Genomic DNA, 20861 nt, shown 5'->3' on the forward strand with positions numbered 1-20861 from the left:
TCGTAATGTAACTTGTTTACATTTCATGAAATCTTGCAGTGTTTGCAGGTTCCGGCTATCAGTGGCTGATCCTCACCCCCAATGCCCGTCATGCATTGAGTCATGGTCTTCCACCTTGCGTTGTACATATTGCATTGGTTTATTAAATTTACAATTTAATCAATATTTGTCTTACATCTATAGACGTGCGATAGATCGGGTGAGGGAATCACAAGTCACTGTTAATAAACCTGGAGATCAAGCCGGTAACAGTATGTTGTTTGCTACTGCAAAAATACATAATTCAAGTGCTATGTCGAGTACGTTGCAGGGGCAGTCGTCTGTTACGAGGTCGAAGAAGAGGTCTGCTAGGACTGAGTTGGCGCCCTCTTAGAGTAAGAAGAAGACTTCTTCATCATCTACAACACAGAAAAGGGCATCTATAACTAGATCAGCCTCGATATCAACGCGACCTAGCAAGTCAACTCATCAGAGGTCGTTTAATGAAGAGATCATCCCGCCTCATGAAGCAGACGTGTTTGATGAGCCTCAGATACTTCTGCCTGAAGTACCTACTAGACCTACTAGACTGGCGAAGCAGTAGACCACCACGACTACACGATCGTCTCCTGCAACTACAACAGCTCTCAGGCTGTTTGACAACCAACCACCAAATTCTCAGCGTAGTGAAGTAGAAGCACTCAACACCTCAGCATTCGCGAACGCTTCGTCTACGCCACATCAGTTCCAGACAACGCAGAACTTTGATCCAGGCAACTTTATGAGGCAATTTACTACACAAATGATGGCCATGATGGAACGACGGTTTGATGAGGAAGCGAAGGCACGAGAGCACCTCACGTTGACAGGCAACGCTCGCAAACCCTCGGACCTGCGCGAATCTGATACGCCTCACAGATCTACATCTGGAGACAGCGTTCACGAATGTTCACTTTCACGAAGATCATCACAATCTGACGATTCAGTCATTATGGAAGAAGATGGAAGGTTCGCGAAGGCCCCTGACACTACAAGAGCTACGTCTGCGAACCCTCAACGTTCGAGAACGTCTAGGAAGCCTTCTCCGAGATGCAGCCGTTCCAGATCTAGATCCCACAGCCCTCACAGACGTTTGGAGGAATGTTCGCGAAGGCAAAGTTCACGAGAGAGAAGTTCGCGAAGGCAAGGTTCACGAAAGAGAAGTTTCGCGAAGGGATGGATCATGAGATAGAGGTTCACGAAAGCAAGGTTCGCGAAAGGAAGGTTTGCAGAAGGAGGGTTCACGAAGACATAGTTCAACTTACCAAGAACTATCTGATGAACACGGTGACTACGTCTTTGAAGAAGCGGAGGTCACATCTTGGATAGCTAGACTTAGAGTCTCCCGCCAAGGAATTGGATAAAGCTTACACATATAAGTTCTGGAAGGACGACTTCGACTCGGCGACTATTCCTCCAATTGAGCCAATATCCAAGGTGGCTTCGAATCTACGCACGGCTTTTGGAAAAGCTACGCGATTCCAGAATCAACATCTGCCATCATTTAATGTGATGAAATTCCCTTTACATCACATGGACCCCTTTATGAGAGCGCCGGACTTAGACGACAATATGAAATTGGTTAACGACTCTTGGAACAAGACTTACAAGATGGAGGATAAAAAGTTGGCCCAATTGATACCTCAACGAGGAGATCCTTCTTCAGATTAGCGTGATCCGGAGCAATCAATGGGGCATTAGTTCCAGAACCCCAGTTCGGAAGAAGATAGAATTATATTATCAGCTCTGCTAACTCAGAAGAAGGACCAATACTTCATATCGGACCATTTGGCCTCAACGTCGGCGGTCTCACCTTGATATGGAGACAGGGTCTACTGGCATCTTGTTCCTGGAGTGACAGATTTACCCAACCGCTACTTAGAGCTCCTTGGGTGGCGCCTACTATATTCGGAAGTGAGATAGATGAAGCAGCTAAGGAAGCTTCTCACGACTCTAGGGAAGTCATGATGATCAAGTCTATAGATTCTCTAGCCAACGTCATTCGCCATACTTCACAGAAGTACAGCAGCAAGTCTAAATATTCCGGTATCCAGAAGGCTGAGGAGAAGAAATACTCCAGCTTCAGAGGAGGGAGACAAGCTACAAGAAGCCATCAACTCGCTTCTAACCAAGAATGCGGTAGAAAGAATAGATCAACATCATCTCACACCAGGCTTCTACTCCCCAATTTTGTTAGTACCCAAGAGGATTTTAAAGGGAAATTCAAGCTGATTTACAACATGAGAAAATTCAACCAAGATTATATACTCAAACCAGACAGGTTCAGAATGATCCACCTATCTCAACTCAGACTACTCGCCCGTCCAGCAGATTACATGGCCAGCATAGACCTCCAGGATGCATATCTGCACATCCCCCCATACATCCAGAATCAAGAAAATATCTAAGATTCCTATTCAGAGGGCAGCACTTCCAATGGAACGTCCTACCGTTTGGAATATCGTTGGCTCCGTGGTTATTGACACGAATAATCAATCCTATCGTCGCCTACCTACATCATCGAGGTCTAACTCAGTGCTTTTCAACTGGACGATGGCATACAGGTTCATCAAAATGCCAATCAACTCACACAACTAGGATGGCTAGTGAACCTGATGAGGTCAGAGTTAGAACCAAAACAAGATCTTCAATTTCTGGGAATAAGATTTATCACAACACAGAATCGAATTGTGGTACCAGAAGATCGTTGGGTCAAGATACAAGCCATGATTCCTCAAGCAGTCATCACTCCGTTAACACTACGAACATTGCAATGTCTACTCGGTCTACTAACCTCAGCGCAGGACTTGACTCGCACAGGAAGATTACAACTACGACCGTTGCAACGATTCCTGGCAAAACATCGGCACAGCGTCGACCCTATCTCGCTACCAGACAACCTCAAAACGTACCTGCTTTGGTGGACTCACAGGTCGAATGTCTGCGGAGGGACCTATACACAAGAGCCGGCTTTCGACACACATCTTTACGTAGATGCATCGATACAAGGATGGGGTGCACATGTCAACAACCAAGTTGCATCAGGGAAGTGGGCAAAAACAGAACAGCATCTTCACATCAATCTGCTGGAAATGAAAGCTGTGATCAAAGCCATACAACTCTGGTCGAGCTCACTGATCAACAGAATGCTGATGGTCCTCCCAACCTCCCCGCTGAAAACACTTCGGATTTCACAGTAGATCCAGGTGCATGGGCTTAAAATCAGGAGAGTGACAAGTAAGGCTGGTCACATGACTGTTTGCGCGAGAAAAGGGAGGTAACTCGTGGGTGAGTGTACTTTTACGTCCGCTTTAGGGAACTTCAAAGGATTCAAGTGTTCCACTAACATTCCCATAGAAGAGGGAGATAAGCAAAGATCATGAGTCGGGATAAGTATAAAATATCAATTTTACTTAAACAATTACATCTTTGTTTGTTGTTGAACGCCGAACTCAGCAATATTCAAGCTATATGACGGCGGTCTGAACCAGACAATCTAGTGTTCACCATCATTAGAATCAATCTATGCAATTGGGATCCCATGACATGTGTCAACCAAGTCAGCGAGTCTTGCCACACGATCCCGTTAGTCGCCTGTTACGACAAGCATGGGTTACTGAAGATCAATTCTAACCCGGATCTTCACTGGTACACAGATAAAGGAAGACATGTCTTGTCCATGTCGTCTTTTGATTATTGTTGTTTCCCTCTAGAAAACACCGCAGCTGTAGCTGCAGCAGCTGGAGGAGCAGTTGCAGCTGTCTTGGTCGTCGCTGTCCTTGTGGTAGTCATCATCTTATGGAGACGGTACATACACGTAGTATATGGAATGTCGGCCGTTCCCATTGTCGGGAATACACCTTCGTGTTAGTGAGGGGACAGGTGGTTAATCAATGTAATAATAACTGATGGAAGATTGGGGGATGATGGGTGGGTGATGGATGGGTGATGGATGATGATTGGTGGATGTTGAATGGATGCTTAATGGATTATAGATGGGTGATTGGTGGATGCTTGGTGGCTGATGATTGGTGAATGATTTGTTAATTCAAGATGGGTGATTGGTGGATGATTGATTAATTATAGATGTGTGGTTGATTTCTGATTGATGATGATAAATTTCGATTTAAAACATCAAAACGGAGAAAATCAAAGATTCCAGATTCTCATCTAGAAGAAGTCATTATATATAAAGTATAGCCCGTGTTTTATTCTGTATTGTCCTCTTTAATTAAAATGCTTTAGTTTAACTCGCTAGTTTTATATGCATATCTGTGATTCTCTAGTATTTTTACTGTCCATCGTCGACAGGTTTTAATCTTCAAAATGTTTTCACTTTTTATTGTATAAATTGTTTTCGTCACGATATGACTGAGATATTGCCAGTGTGACGTTAAACATTAACTCACTCACTCATTATATATACATATAGATATTCATTGTGTCATTATATGAAATTATTCATTGCTAAAACTGCGTGTTTCTAGGCGAGGACAGAAGCACGACAGGCCCGTGCTGCCCCTAGAACGTCTGGTTGACATGAAAGACATTGAAGGTAACAGATGGAATAGGTGCCACAACAACCCGTGTTAACTGGACAGTGGCGATTCTCATGTATCACAATAACCAAAAGGTTAAACAGTTTTTATTCGTGATTATGCATTGTATTGGGGTCTAAACGTATCTCGATTAATACCGAATACCTGCTTTCAGTACAATCTTGCTGCTGTTTTGCCCTTTACGACAATGGAGTCTATATGAAGTTATTCTCTTGCATGTTTTACATGTTTCACATTTTCTAAACGTATGTGTACTACTCTAAGGGAACACCGTATTTCCTCCAAAAATCGCCCGGTGCTTATTTTTTCAACGGCGCTTATTTTGTTTCACTGCTTTACCCCGGGCGCTTATTAGAGGAGATATGGTATACGTGTTTCAACATTGAGTATACATATTGATGATGGTTTGGTTATAACGTTTCTACATATGTCTGTGTAGCACTATACATATAAGGAAAAGGTTTGCCATGATATCAGCTGTCTATGTGGAAGAGGGTCCTGCTCTATATGTTTTGTGATGCGTTGTCGTGTTTATACCTTGTGATTATACAGGTAAGTATGATATGGGGAGGGCCAGTGCCGAACCACCATCGGTGTATGAAGCTGTGGCTGAGGCTGAGACTGAGGACGAGGATGCCATGTACTCCGATGAGGCTGACGTGGACGTAGACAACGAGGCTGACGCCACCTACTACAACTGGGTACCACCACACATGCCGCTGGATAAACTGCAACAGTGTATACATGAGAAGCGGAAGAAAGCTTCTTTTGAAACAGAATTTAAGGTGCGCATAATATACATTATAAGTTGTTCACTGGTCTCGACGGGGACATGGGTTGATGTATCCTCGATGTTTGTTTATGTTCCCAGAGCCCGAAGGGACCAGTGAACAACGTAGGGCCTATTTATCTTACCGAACACCTAAATGTTAATTCTGAATTGTTTGAAGCACGGGTACAAATCTTTTTGTAGCCATCGCTAGACTTTGCTGACAAGGATGGTTGGTTTTATAGTTTTAGGGCGACGTGGGCCAATAAGAGGCCTATTTGCGCCCAACACATTGACTTGATTTAATAAACAATCATACGTAATTTCATTGCCAAAAGGAATCGTTTAGCTAAGATAAAAGAAACGACAACACTATTAATTTGGATAGATGTATACATATATGGAATAACCTCTGCTTCATGTTACGGATTAAAAACCTTAAGTAATCACTTCCATTACTGAAACATGAAATACTCAATATATAACAAGTTTTATGGATAACAACTTCTTTATTTTCGTGAGTGCGACGTTTCGATACAGATTCTTGTACCGTTGTCAAGCAAGAGTGATACATGAAGTGTAGGAGCTGCATATATATACTGTATATAACAATGAAACAACATAATAGACAAAGGAAACAACATAATTGCCATGATTGGCTAAGCAGTAAGCAGGAATAGACACTACCTTCTCAGCGTCCTCCAGCCTCAACAGCCTCCTCCATGCCAACGGAAGAAAACAACCCACCGTCAACAACAACAACCCGAAATGTGTTATTTACAAAATAGACTGTGATTGTGGACAATGCTACATAGGTGAAACATCCCGACCCATCAACACCCGAGTCAAAGAACATCGCACCTCTGTTGCTAATTCCGACACCAAATCAGCTATCTCTGACCACATCAAAGCCAACCCCAATCATCAAATAGAGTGGTCCGACATCACCATTCTCGCCAACAACCAAACGGACTTCACTAAACGCAAGCTCACAGAAGCCATTCACATCAAACGCCACAAGCCTACCATCAACCGTGACCAAGGATACTTCATTCCATCTGCTTATGATCCACTCCTCCACCAAGCCCAGTCTATTGTATAAACATCGCATCCATTGTATAAACATCTCATTGTAACTACATCTCTGGCTTCCATTCACTATCCTTTATGTACTTACTGGCTTCTTCAGCTTACTGCTTAGCCAATCATGGCAATTATGTTGTTTCCTTTGTCTATTATGTTGTTTCATTGTTATATACAGTATATATATGCAGCTCCTACACTTCATGTATCACTCTTGCTTGACAACGGTACAAGAATCTGTATCGAAACGTCGCACTCACGAAAATAAAGAAGTTGTTATCCATAAAACTTGTTATATATTGTACGTCTCAACTTCTAAAATGCCACTCAAACAAGTCATGAAATACTCATTCAATAAAAAAGCAGTAGGTTCAGATGACAGAGTGTTAAAATGATTTAAAACCACAGAACTAAATCTGTCTAAGCCATTCGAGAGCCTGTCTAGATTACATCATATTTTCCAGATGAAGAGACAAAATCTAAAACTGCCCGTTGCACAGACCCATACATGATATTGGGGCCCAAAACTGTTTCTAATGAGAATACATCATCAACCTCAAGTACCGCACTTCTGAGATTTTGTCTTATGTTGTTATGCCCAGGGCATGTAATTAGATAATGTTCGATGTTTTCAGGCGTCTCCAAATTGCAATGGCCACCGTCTTATCTATAATGCTGACAAGGAAAACAGATTTAGAGTTATCTCCCTTCCATCGATTTGCATTCGCAAAACATCGATAATTTCCGTACATCATACGTGATTCAATGTTATTAGAGATTAAGAATTACTACCACGAAGTACCAAATGAGTTGCAATTGACAGCGGGGTACATTGACATGTTACTCGCTTGTAAGCGGGGTACACTGAAAATAACAGAAGAGCGCTCAGCCAATCAGAAAGCGACATTTATGTGCGAGGTAAGATAAAGTCTCACACACGTGCACTGACTACACTATATAAATGCAGTGTGGTTGAACTCACCGTTAAACTCATATCATTCCCCTTTTATTTTACTACACATTACTGTTTCTAGAGGACTATAGCCTTAGGCTAGTATTAATTTATCCTAAGTGATCTCATGAAAATTATTTGTTTTAATATTGATGTGATTTGGTTTTTACTTAAACTGTTTTACTGTCTTTTGTTGACAGGCATTTAGTAATAACTAACTTGCCTCATCGTGAAAAAAAACAAACTCACTCACTCCTACACATTCCTACTCGCAGCGTCCGTCTGTGCGCCACAGAATAGAGAAAATGTTATTTCTGATAGCCAGTGACCTACGTTATATTTACACTTTCTCAGTAACGTACATATTCTTGTATTTGTGGAGCTGAGTTCCATCCGCGATTCGATCACACTCTGTCAGAGTCAGGCAGAGTCTCATCACAAGCACTCAAAGTAAGCCATCTAACCCACTGAGCCATCGCGGCTTCCACAGATGTGGAAGTCTGACAACCGGTAGTCTTCACCATGTACTTTGTGTGTGTAGACCTCCGATATAAATTGGCACGGCTCACTAGACCGAACGAAAGCTATGATCACACAATACCATTCATGGAGTGGTCAACTGTAACATATGGTATATTTGGGCACTTTACCAGTTAAAGTACAGGTCCTAGTAGGCTACTCGATGAGGTTCCTGACTTCAAGAGTGTGGGTTCGAATCCCGAATATGACTCAACTCCAAAAGCACTAAAATCTGTACTTTACTGAGAAACTGTAATCCCCAAAATACAATATGTTACATTATAGTACTTTTTTAAATGGCACTGTGTATTCGCTGATGACTGGTATTCAACACCTGACCCCTGTTGTGTGTGTGTTATAATGCAAATATTTCACTAATATTTCACACAAAAATATAATAACTATGATATGAAATTTATATGAATTTACAAAAGTACCTATGTTGTGATTTTCCGTACACAAACGAGAGTAACTCACTCAGGTTGTAAAATACATGCCGCCAGACATGGACATACTGTAGACAATAGATAACGCCGACTTGCTTGTGAGATTATCATTACGTGGTCAGCGTGTCAATCAGGAAGTGACATGCAGCCGGTAACTGCAGGGCAAACCGTTATCTATTGTCTACAGTATGTCCATGTCTGGCGGCATGTATTTTACAACCTGAGTGAGTTACTCTCGTTTGTGTACGGAAAACCATAACATAGGAACTTTTGTAAATTCATATAAATTTCATATCATAGTTATTATATTTGTGTGTGAAATATTAGTGAAATATTTGCACTATAAATATTTGCACTATAACATGTGTACATTGCCAAGGCTATCCCATATGGTGTAAGACGGCCACACAAGGTTGGGAAAAGACCCGAGAACAAGAAGAAGAACCGGTTTATTCATTTATATCCGTGTAAGTATAGCAAGTGTTATATTCTCATGGTAAATAGATGTACATGTAACAGTCTAATAGACAAAACATTCCTTTCACGATCAGTTGGTCTAGCTTGGGCTGCTGGTGGTCTCTAGCCCGTATTTTGATAGCGTTAACTGGTAAATGATGATAACGATTTGCTATTCAATGTGGTTGATTCTATTCTATGAAATATTATCTTTGTTACAGGAATTTATCTATATAACTGTTCTCGTCAGTATTTGACTGAAATACTGCCGATGCGACGGTAATCTTCACTCACTTACTTGACTAGTCTGTCATACAGACCCTGAAACAAATATATCCAAGAAAGCCCATGCAAGTCTAGAATATGTGGCAAATCTAGATTTCCACAGTTCAATGAAGAGAGTCTCAGAACTCCTTTTTATTACACATTATTCTTTTATTATGAACTTTTTTCCCCTGTACATTATGTTCATTGCATAAACTAGCTGTTAGTATGTGACTTGACTGACTGATCGATATACTCTCTCTCTCTCTCACACACATACACACGCACGCACGCTCACTCACAGAAAAAGACATCATCAAAAGGACAAACAATGCTGACTTTAATTCACACATTGTCGTGATTATCGTTTTCTAGATGATGACACACGGGTGGTGTTAACCGGTGACGAGCATTACATTAATGCCAATTATATCACGGTAAGACTCATTGTGAATCATCATGTCTACATTATTTCATATGATCTTAGCTCTTGTGTGAGTTGCAGTTGCAATAATTCTACGTGTACATATTATTGTTAAACATCATTCAATATGTTCTGGTCCAATTCGCCCTCAGACTATACCCCACCTTCATTATCGACAAACATGATTGGTGATAGAGAAATATAAGAATGCATTCAATATGTTCTGGTCCAATTCGCCCTCAGACTATACCCCACCTTCATTATCGACAAACATGATTGGTGATAGAGAAATATAAGAATGCATTCAATATGTTCTGGTCCAATTCGCCCTCAGACTATACCCCACCTTCATTATCGACAAACATGATTGGTGATAGAGAAATATAAGAATGCATTCAATATGTTCTGGTCCAATTCGCCCTCAGACTATACCCCACCTTCATTATCGACAAACATGATTGGTGATAGAGAAATATAAGAATGCATTCAATATGTTCTGGTCCAATTCGCCCTCAGACTACCCCACCTTCATTATCGACAAACATGATTGGTGATAGAGAAATATAAGAATGCATTCAATATGTTCCAATTTTAAAAAAATCATTTAAGCGTCAAGGAGAACTTCAGATGAATTTGAACCTGTATTGTGTAATAATTAGAAAAGATCAAATATAATATGAAAGCAATGAACATTGTCTCCAACATATTTTTACAGGGACATAATGGGACGCCGAAGTACATAGCAACTCAAGGTATGTAACCCCACAGGTGTGTTTAACCATAGCAACACAAAGTATGTAATCATCACAGCTGTATGTAACCATAGCAACACAAAATATGTAACCATCACAGGTGTATGTAACCATCACAGATGTATGTAACCATAGCAACACAATGTATGTAACCATCACAGGTGTGTGTAACCACAGCGACACAAAGTATGTAACCATCACATGTGTATGTAACCATCACGGGTCTATGTAACCGTAACAAAAGATGTTTGTAACCATCGTAGGTGTGTGTAACCATAACAGCACAAAGTATGTAACCATCACAGGTGTATGTAACCATAGCAACACAAAGTATGTAGCCTTCACAGGCGTGTGTAGCCAAAGCAAAACGATGTATGTAACCATAGCAGCCCAAAATACTTTGCCAATTGAAACTTATCCTACAGGTCACAGTGGGGTAGCCTAGTGGTTAAAGCGTTCGCTCGTCACGCCGAAGACCCGGGTTCGATTCCCCACATGGGGATAATGTATGAAGCCCATTTCTGGTGTTCCCAGCCATGATATTGCATGCTGCAATATTGCTAAAAGCGGCTTAGAACTAAACTCACTCACTCACACTCACTCATCCGACAGATTACTAAATCTAAAAAATTAGTAAATAATATTGAGACTGGTTATTTGTTGGCGTTTAGCTATATATTGTATATAAACACAGGGCCGCGGCCGGTGACGGTGGCGGATTTCTGGCGAACTGTGTGGCAGGAGAAGGTGGAGCAGATAGTGATGCTGACGAGGCTGATGGAGAAGAATAAGGTAGGCTGGGTTGTCTGGTACAGACCAGTGAAGATCCGGGTTAGAATTGATCTTGAGCAACCCATGCTTGTCATAAGAAGCGACTAACGGGATTCGGTGGTCAGGCTCGCTGACTTGGTTGACACATGTCATTGTATCCCAATAGCGAAGATTGACGCTAAAGATGGTGATCACTGGATTGTCTGGTTCATGCCGCCGCCATATAACTTGAATACTGCTGAGTGTGGCGTTAAACAACAAACAAATCAATCCGTAGTGTGTAAGTTGTTATTTAACTGATATGCAGGATATACTCATTAGTTGAAATAAGGGAACGGGCCATTAAGAAAAGGGGAACATCTCTTTGTGTGCTTGCTTACGTCAAAAGATTTAAAGTATTTATACCTGATCGGGTGGTAAACTGACTAAATAAGTATTCTGTATGTCTGTGTCAGTATAGCCGTGAAACTCCAGATTGATCTTCAGTGACACATGCTTGTCGTAAGAGGCGACTAACGGGATCGGATTGTCAGGCTCGCTGAGTTGTTCACTGTTGACTGGTTGATGCGAGTCATCGTATCCCAATTGCGTAGATCGAATCCGGTGATGTCAGTCACTGGATTGTCTGATCCAGACTCGATTATTTACGGGCCGCCGCCATCTAGCTGGAATATTGCTGAGTGCGGCGTGGATTATATTTGCCACGTGCGTCGTACGATAAAGTTGTCTACGATTTTTAGGCATCGTGGGTGACCGCGGGCTTCGCATTTTGTGTTCTCATTGTTTACGGGCTTCGTGCGATTTCCTTGTGAACGGGCCGAGGTAAACCTGATTCGCTGTTTGACAAAATTGTAGAGGATACGGCGCCCGTAGAACCGTGCGATGATTGGACGGCTGCCGTCGCACTGCGACCGCACGGAAATGGAGTTGCGGGCGGTTTACGGGCGCCGTAGACCCATCGCAGGCCAAATGTGAGCCAGGCAAACAAACAAAACCTGTGTCAGTATCCGAAAGTAACCCTGTTCATACAATTGGATTGGTTGATTGTGCAGTTATCACCAGTTTGTTTTTACGTCACCCGGACAACATTGCTGACGTCATTCAAATCTTATTCTAATGAATGGAACAATGTGACGATGAAACGATGTCATACCTGAAAGTAGTTGGCGACATTCGTCAATTGCTGGCTGCTAAGACGACAGGACAATCTTAGTTACAATCAATCCTAGGCGTATGAACAATATTCTCTATTTGCGTGTTTCATTAGAAAAAATGTGAACATTACTGGCCCGACGTGAACCAACATCAGACTTATGGAAATGTCAAGGTCACTAACAAGGCTGTGGTATCTAGAGCGGATTACACGATCTCGACCTTCCTGGTAACACAGGCTGTAAGTAAACTGGAGTGAGTGAGTGAGTGAGATTTTACGCCCCTTTGAGCAATATTCCAGCAATATCACGGCGGGGGACACCAGAAATTGGCTTCACACATTGTACCCATGTTTGGAATCGAACCCAGGTCTTCGGTGTGACGAGCGAACGCTTTAACCACTATATATTGTATATGATTACATCATCATTAAGAAAAGTAAAATTCGTGTTTTTCAATATTAATGGCAGCGTTCGTCCAAGTTTGACGATGAATAATCGTTCAGAGGTTTCAGCTCGAAACTGATCTAGAAGCACAGATAGGAGTCATCATTTCATTTTATTTAGAAATAAGAAAGTTAAACGATCGTAAATATGGGACAGTGTTAACACAAATTCCTCATAAGGGCGTCTCTCATAGGTTTGATGGGCAGCCCGTTTCCTGAAGTATACTAATCATGTTGTATAAAAATATATGACAATCATTTGTTGATGTTTCCTTACAGTCTTTGAAGAAAAACAGAAATTATGTTTTTAACGAAAATTAAGGTAGATTTTGGATATGTAAGTGCAAACATTACAAAGAGCTGTGCACCCCCACCTTTTGGTATATAACTTGATTCTGGTGTCAATTGCTATGAAAGAGTGCATGTTCTATATAGACTGACGAGAGGACTGTGACTCACTACCACTTCACATCTTGGCCTGACCACGGAGTCCCTTCACCTCCTGCCCTCGTCAACTTCTGGAGACTGGTTAAACTACAGGACAAGGGACCCATGGTGGTGCACTGCAGGTAACTGGCTTGTATAGGTCAAGACATTTACTCTTGTCTGAAACAATGTCTGTTGTTTAAGGCCACACTCATCAACATTCCAGCTATATGGCGACGGTCTGTAAATAATTCAGTCTGGACCAGACATTCCAGTGATCAACATCATGAGCATCGATCTACGTAATTGGGATATGATAACATGTGTCAACCGGGTCAGCGAGCTTGACCACCCGATCTCGTTAGTCGCCTCTTATGACTAGCATGGGGGAGCACCTGTAGAATACAGTACCACAATTTCACGTGCAGACGCTCTCTGTTGTAGGTCACATGTCACTAAGACAAGCATGACGGTTGACTTATTCAATGTAAATGCGCATAGAGACGACATAACAGAACATTGACATGTGCTTAGGCAAAACCAGCAACAGTATGACGTCACAGAGCATTGGTTTTGGTAACAAATGGTCACAAATTACGTCAGAAGGTATTGTGATGTAATTTGTAAAGTTTGTGTGCTGCATTCTTAATAGACTAGTGGTTTCTGACTCGTCAGAGAGATGAACCCCAACCGGAGGTATAACAAGCCACAACCTATATCTTTATCATGGTACATATCTACCCTTTATGAAAAGTAAGGTTGTGGTCGCACAAAATAGGTATGGCACATGGTAACCAACATTTGTAAACATTATACATGACACCCGTGGTGACATGGGAATAGACTTGGCAAGTTCGATACATAGACACCCTAGTATTCAATACAGGTCATCATGTGTTGAAGTCCGTGTTGTATTACCAGCGCTGGTGTAGGTCGGACAGGAGCCTTCATTGCCCTGGACTACCTGGTGGATGAGGCTGAGACTGACCACAACGTCAACGTCTTCATGTGTGTCAGCAAGATGAGGCATAACAGGATGAACATGGTCCAGACACTGGTAGGTGATGAAGAGGGTGGGCTGGTGAGTGAGTAGATGGGTGGTGAATAACAGGATGGGTGAATTAGTGAGTGGGAGGGTGAATACTAGTAGATGGTTGAGTGAATTGATACGTGGACCGGGGGGTGAGTGAGTGGATAAATGAGTGAGTGAGTAGCTGGGTAAATTTAAATAAGTGCGTGAGTGGACAAATGTGTGAATGGATAAATGGATGAGGGAATGCGTATATTTATGTTATCTTCCACGTGACGAGTTAAAAGCTATTATGGCGAATACGTGAGTGAGTTGCAAGTTGCGCCCTTTTTGACCATTTTGGACATTAGTTCACTGTTGTCGCGAGTGTCAGGTTTTTCAATGTAAAGTGACGTGCTGTGGAGACAGACCCCAGAACATTATCAAGTGCAAATCTGGATAAGCACCCACAATCAGCGGATCCTGACACGTCAAAGAGACATAAACCTGCAAATCGACTTTAATCAGTTAGTATAATTCATAAATAGGCATGACATTATTGATACACATGACAAGAGAGTCGCTTTCACCCTAACTGAAAGAGTATTACCATACTTCCCCAGAAACAGTATGAGTTCGTCCACGACGTTGTCCTGGAGGCCATCAACAGTCGTGGGACACGGTACACGTCGTCGGAGTTTCATCAAACATTTGGTTCAGAGAACACGTTCTCCCCCCAGCAGGAAGCTGTACTCAGGAAACAGTTCCAGGTAGATCTCACTCCATAGCTTTTGGTTCTTAGCAATATCAATGTGACAAAACTCCAGTGCATATACTTCTATTCTGACGTGTCAGAGTGCCACGATTAGCAGAGCTGCGTCCCTTGATTCTGTTAGTTTTCATTGAAATGGGATAAATTGTAGCTTGAAACAATCATATTGTATCTGAGGATTCATAAAGTACTGTTCAATTACCAAGTCTTCTGTAAACATCAAATGGGCTCCAGAAAACAAGACAAAGGCTGTATATATAAGCTTATTGTTGAGCGTGGCGAAAAAGAACAACAAAATATCATTTAATATGTTAGTGACACAAGATGATTGTTGTTCCTCCTTGAAATTATTACTGAAATCACGGACTTGTTTAGCGATGCTGAAAATAGAAGGGACACTGGCATTTGGTAACTGAGTGTACCCCAAAGCTTTTTGAGAAAGTGGGGGTGGGGTGGTGGGGGTTGCACACTACATTTTCACGAGTTTCAATGGTCATTTAATAACATTAATTCAACTTTCAGGACAAAAGAGGGTGTGCGCACCCCTGCACCCCCTCAGGATCCGCCTATGTACCCTATTCATGTCCCAATCATCTATCATTTTACACAAATATCATATTTTCAGTTGCTCCGAGAACTAGCATCTCCGCTGCCAGAACATGAGACATCGCATGCCCTGGTGCCAGAGAATTCAGCCAAAAACAGGAGTCGAGATATCCTCCCTGGTATTTCCTTTGTGTTGAGTTCCCACTCCTTTATTTGCTTTGATCTTGGAGGCACGGGTTACACCATTCGTCTCAGAGTGCCACGATTGACAGAGTTGCGTCTCTTAGAAAGAAACTGACATCGGAAGTTCAAATCCCATATTCTCCCTGATATTGTTTCTAGGTCTGTCAACTACATGTCCGTGCACCAAAGCGATAAATGTCAAATTTCATTTTGTATCAGTGAGTGAATGAGTGAGTTTTACGCTGGTTTTAGCAATATTCCAGCAATATCACGGCGGTGGATACCAGAAATAGGCTTCATGCATTGTACCCATGTGGGGAATCGAACCCGGGGCTTCCACGCGAACGCTTTAACCACTAGACTACACCATCGTCCCCTAGAAACAAGGGCAAACTCAAAAACATTCAACTAGCTTTCACGCTGTGGCTTTACTCTGACAAGATGGGAATGTCAATATTAAACATGCAATAGCATATTCTCAGGGGATCATAATTCAAGTCTGAAATGATGTGTAAATATATTATACCAAAGATCCAACGTGTTTTGGAAGCAGGTCCCATGTGTTATTATAGGAAACAAGTCAAGGGCCTTTCTGTGCACACCGGTCAAGAAGCGGAATGACTATATCAATGCCGTGATTGTCCCAGTGAGTATACAAATCCATCACTGTCACCCGTTCACTACATAAGTATACTAAATTGCAATCATTATTGTCCTTCACAAACACGAAGCCCCTAGTGAAATGCTGTGTAGTAAGTCGTGATTTTTCTGAAGTCGTTTATTGCGGAAGTCGCTGTTGCTATGGAAAGTTTCCGCTTGTAAAAGACAAGTATATATACAACAAGTCTGTCTCACAATCCTTGAACCACATTATTTCCCTATCCGCCCAGCCCTCCCTGCCATGCTGAAACCCTACATGAAGCAAGACCCCCATCAATCTTCCATCTCACTCCGGCTCCTTTTCAATTTAAAAGGAATTATTTGTTTCTATCAAAACTACATGTATATACATTTACACTCTAATCGTTAGTCTAATACAGAACCAGCGCCTTGTTATAAGAGACCGATTCCGCTGGCTCATATGTGTCTTATACTGCTCAAAATATGTTAAGCACCACACGATTCCTTCATATTAGGGTAGTTGATCTGTTGTAGGTATGGATGTAGAAATATGAAAGCATGAAGTGATCCTTAAGAATATTTTGGTAGAATACATGTACATTGTGTGAATATCTCTGCCTCCTCCATATTAAACAAGGGATCACTTGCAGCTGTTCCAGTGCTTCTCCCAACCGTCCACCATGATAGTCACCCAGACCCCTCTCCCAGACACTGTAGTCGACTTTTGGAGACTGGTGTACGACCATCACCTCTTCACCATTGTCTGTCTGGATGACTTCCAGGTAAGACGGCATTGTGTGGGTGTGTTCCATTGTTGTTGAACAAGGCTATAAGTATTATTCCACAGTTTCTTTATGGATAGACAACTTCTATATTGCAATGGATGCGACAATTCAGTGTAGATGCTTGCAACGAAGAAGTTGTCAATCCATCAAAAATTGTCCATGTTTAGGGACAAAATTATTAAATGAAAAGCAGAGCAAGATCAGTTTGTCCAGATCAATAGATATAAAATATGTTGATTTTTCTATCACAAAGGATGACTATTTCAAAATTTCATTCAAAAAGGATCTATTTAACAATGCTAGGTTTCATGTAGTCGTTGACTGGTTTGAAAAAGAAATAGAATTATTTGAAAAAAATGGATTCATATGTTTTCCTTCTGAGAGGGTACGTTAAGTCAAAACATTCTAAGTAAATTTAGGCATACAACAACTTTTACCTGTAGATTAATGTATATATTTTAATTCATTTGTCTACAAACGCTAACATCTGACAGGATGGTGTAAATCCGGCGAGGGTCCATGTCGGAAACAAGTCCTCACAGTCCTTAGTGTGATGATCGATCTTTAGTTGCTGGCGATCTATTGCCTGTTCCTATAATGTTTCGTGGACAGACATAAATATTGTTTTATGGTTACATCCAGGTTTCAAGTGTAAATATGTGACAATTTAGTAATTGTACCCTCCTTTGCCGTCCTATTTATATCGTTTAAGTTTGTTTGTTTAATATATGCCGTTCATATATGGCTGATATGTCTTTAAATCTTAAATCACTTGGCAGGCCGTAGAGTAGCCTAGCTCCAAGGCTGTACTGAATGCTAAGCCCATGGATGTATAGTAATTCTATTCTTTAGAGGCAAGTCTGAAAGAACAGGAAGGACGCAAGACTGTTATTTATGTTTTTAAAATTTTTTTAGTTTAAAATATATTAGTCTATAGCCATCGAAGAAGCGCCTTCTTAATTTCTGCAATCATAATGATCCAGGCCACTTGGAGACCGAATAGTGTTAATTCAAGCTCGAAATGCTTTAGCACCAACCCCTCCCTAAACTGGTTCAAATATGTTAATATTTTGTAAACATATCGTTTTATATTTGACCTTGCTGTGATTGCACCCCCTACTATGTTGCTGTAGGAGACGGAGGGTGTGTATCCTGCAGAGGCCAAAGGATTAAAAACAGGGCCATTCAGCATTACTCACGTGGACAGTAGTTCACACAGGGAGGACTATAGAGAGAGACACATGAGCTTAATCCACAACAAAGAGGTTGGTAACAGAGTATAAAACAGATCACTGTACCTTTTGTGTAAATTGTGAGTTGCGGGTGCTTCCCGAACGACATGTCTACGCTTTACGCGAACACCTGGGGTCTTCACTGATTTTCAGTGAAAACTTTCAATAATTCCCCACCCTGTTTTTCCTTTCGTGCCTAATGGAGTCTGCTCCAGCGGATAATCGAGACTTGTTAGTTTCTGGCATTGATGTTTTATATTCACAAATACGAATACGATAAAAAACGAATTATGATCCTCCGAGAATATAATTTCGCATGTTCAATACTGACATTCCCATCTTGTCAGAGTAAAGCTACAGTGTGATACCTAGTTGAATGTTGTTGGGTTTCCCATTGGTTCTTAGGGGGCGGTGGGTAGCCTAGTGGTTAAAGCGTTCGCTAGTCACGTCGAAGCCCCGGGTTTGTTTCCCCACATGGGTACAATGTCTGAAACCCATTTCTGATGTGATATATTGCTGGAACATTTCTCAAAGCTGCGTAAAACCACACTCACTCACTTACTTACTATTGTTTCGTCAACTTCCAACTGCCAATGTGTTTGCATTTCCTCAGCAATGTGTTTCAGGACCGTAAGCAACCAGTCACCGTATTCAGTCTGTGTTTCAGGACAGTAAGCGACCAGTCACCGTATTCAGTCTGTGTTTCAGGACCGTAAGCAACCAGTCACCGTATTCAGTCTGTTTCAGGGCCGTAAGCAACCAGTCACCGTATTCAGTCTGTGTTTCAGGACCTTAAGCAACCAGTCACCGTATTCAGTCTGTGTTCAATGGACACAATGTCAAATGCTGCCTCACTTCTGGAACTGGTCAACAAGACAGACACGATCATCAGTTCATCTGACCACAAGCCGGTACTGCTTGTGCACTGCCGGTGTGTTCAACAAATGGCTTCAATTACATCAGCTGTTGATAACATGAAATGTGGTCATCACTTTGAAGAATATTTCACTTTTATAGGGTTGTGTATTACGTTTGTGTGTTTATTAAATGACCATTGAAACTCTCGTGAAAATGAAGTATGCAACCCCACCCCCCTCTCTCTCTCAACCCCTATCTCCAGAGTGTGCACCCCCCTTTCTCAAACAGCGCGTTTGTGTGTGTATGTGCGCGCGCGCATGTGTATGCGTGTGTGCTTGCACTGCCACACTGAGATGCCATGCTGCCGATTAATGTGGGCGCCGCAGGGCTGGTAACATTAGGCTTAAGGTAGCGTCCCAGATGAGTGTATGCACCCCTCATAAACCGACGTACAGGTGTCTACTGTAAGTGGGAAACATGAGATACTAGTGGCATATGCTAGGAGAGAGAGGGCGACATCTAAGAGACTAAGATATATAATCTCAGAGATTAAGAATTCAAGTCCAACTGGACAAGTCTAACTGACGATGTGTAAAGTAATATTACGTTTATCTATATTTTTGGACTGACGGTTTCTGAAAATCCTGTCGCGGTTGTACAAAGCTATAAGCGCTAAAGTGTTCGTAACTACCATACTTCAACATAGCCTTACGACAGTCTTAGCGCTAAGGAAATTATGTAAAACGGCACCCTGGTACGCAGTGATATGTTACAGTGTAATAACGTGCCGTTTTTTGTGAACCAGTGACGGCGCGAGCGCGAGCGGCGTCTTCTGCAGTGTCCTCAACATCATCAGCAGACTGAGGCTGGACGGGGACGTGGACATCTTCCTCATCATCAGGGAACTACAGCGTGTTAGACCTCAGTTCATACAATCATTCGTGAGTCATATGATTCCTACGATTTGATAAAGAGCTACATGTACATAAAGGTTGTACATGTCACAGTCACTTAACAAGGTTTACTAACACAATTAACTTCTTGTTGAAATATTTGTTGTTTCAAACAGTAATATTGGTTTTCAGGACGATTTCAAGCTATGCTATGAAGTGGTGAAGGAATATCAGCGTGCGTGCAATATCTACGAGAATTTGTGACCAGAAACGTCTTGAAAAGCATCCCCGATGGCAGTTGACAAATCTAAAAATGTTGACAACATCACTGAGTCCATTCATCAGCTGATTTAAGTTCCTGTCTGTTTCTTGTTTAACGCCGCATGTCCCAGCGCCAGTCTGCAAACAATCGAGTTTGGACCAGACAATTCAGTGATCAACAGCATGAACATCGATCTACGCAATTGGGAACCGATGACATGTGTCAACCAAGTCAGCGAGCCTGACCACCCGATCCCGTTAGTCGTCTCTTACGACAAGCATTGGTTGCTGAAGACCAATTCTAACCCGGATCTTCACGGGTAGTTTACATTCCTATCAGCGGTATGAACTATATGTAACGCAAACATTCCATGAACGCAATAAATATTCAAATACAACCCTTTGCCATGTGACCTTAAAGGACAATTTTAGCAGCTTGACTATGAAAGAAGAAAGAAAATGCAGATGTTTTTCAGGCGAAAAGGTTTAGCGTTCACATTTCGCATGCGTTTGTTCATTACGTCAGTATATTCATACATGGGGCAATGTAACGCAACACTTAATTTAATTCCCATATAGCCATTTTTGTTCAAATAAAAATTATGTTTGTTTGTATGAATATTTTGACCCATACATTCTAGATATGCACGTGCCACGAACAAAGG

The 20861-nt window shown here is 41.7% G+C and overlaps 1 protein-coding gene across 1 annotated transcript; it reads left to right on the forward strand.

Moving 5' to 3' along the window:
- The first annotated feature begins 3589 nt into the window (after positions 1–3589).
- Positions 3590–20210, forward strand: LOC124270128 (receptor-type tyrosine-protein phosphatase T-like). The gene is made up of 18 exons (XM_046705147.1): positions 3590–3825; positions 4506–4573; positions 5130–5362; positions 8726–8813; positions 9442–9503; positions 10206–10242; positions 10937–11034; positions 12281–12406; positions 13046–13179; positions 13958–14093; positions 14669–14815; positions 15443–15542; positions 16119–16192; positions 16818–16949; positions 18086–18217; positions 18973–19115; positions 19848–19983; positions 20128–20210. Exons 1-18 carry the CDS (start codon positions 3698–3700, stop codon positions 20197–20199), a joined length of 2046 nt encoding a protein of 681 aa, XP_046561103.1. The 5' UTR covers positions 3590–3697; the 3' UTR covers positions 20200–20210.
- Positions 20211–20861: the final 651 nt, after the last annotated feature.

This window comes from Haliotis rubra, unplaced genomic scaffold, assembly GCF_003918875.1.
Source record: "Haliotis rubra isolate DU_JTF1 unplaced genomic scaffold, ASM391887v1 Scf15, whole genome shotgun sequence".
Taxonomy (NCBI): domain Eukaryota; kingdom Metazoa; phylum Mollusca; class Gastropoda; order Lepetellida; family Haliotidae; genus Haliotis; species Haliotis rubra.

Coding starts and splice junctions, on each gene's coding strand:
- LOC124270128 (XM_046705147.1), top strand. CDS start 3,698: ATGTCGTCTTTTGATTATTGTTGTTTCCCTCTAGAAAACACCGCAGCT. Junction 4,574..5,129: donor TGACATGAAAGACATTGAAG/GTAACAGATGGA, acceptor GTGATTATACAG/GTAAGTATGATATGGGGAGG. Junction 10,243..10,936: donor GAAGTACATAGCAACTCAAG/GTATGTAACCCC, acceptor ATATAAACACAG/GGCCGCGGCCGGTGACGGTG.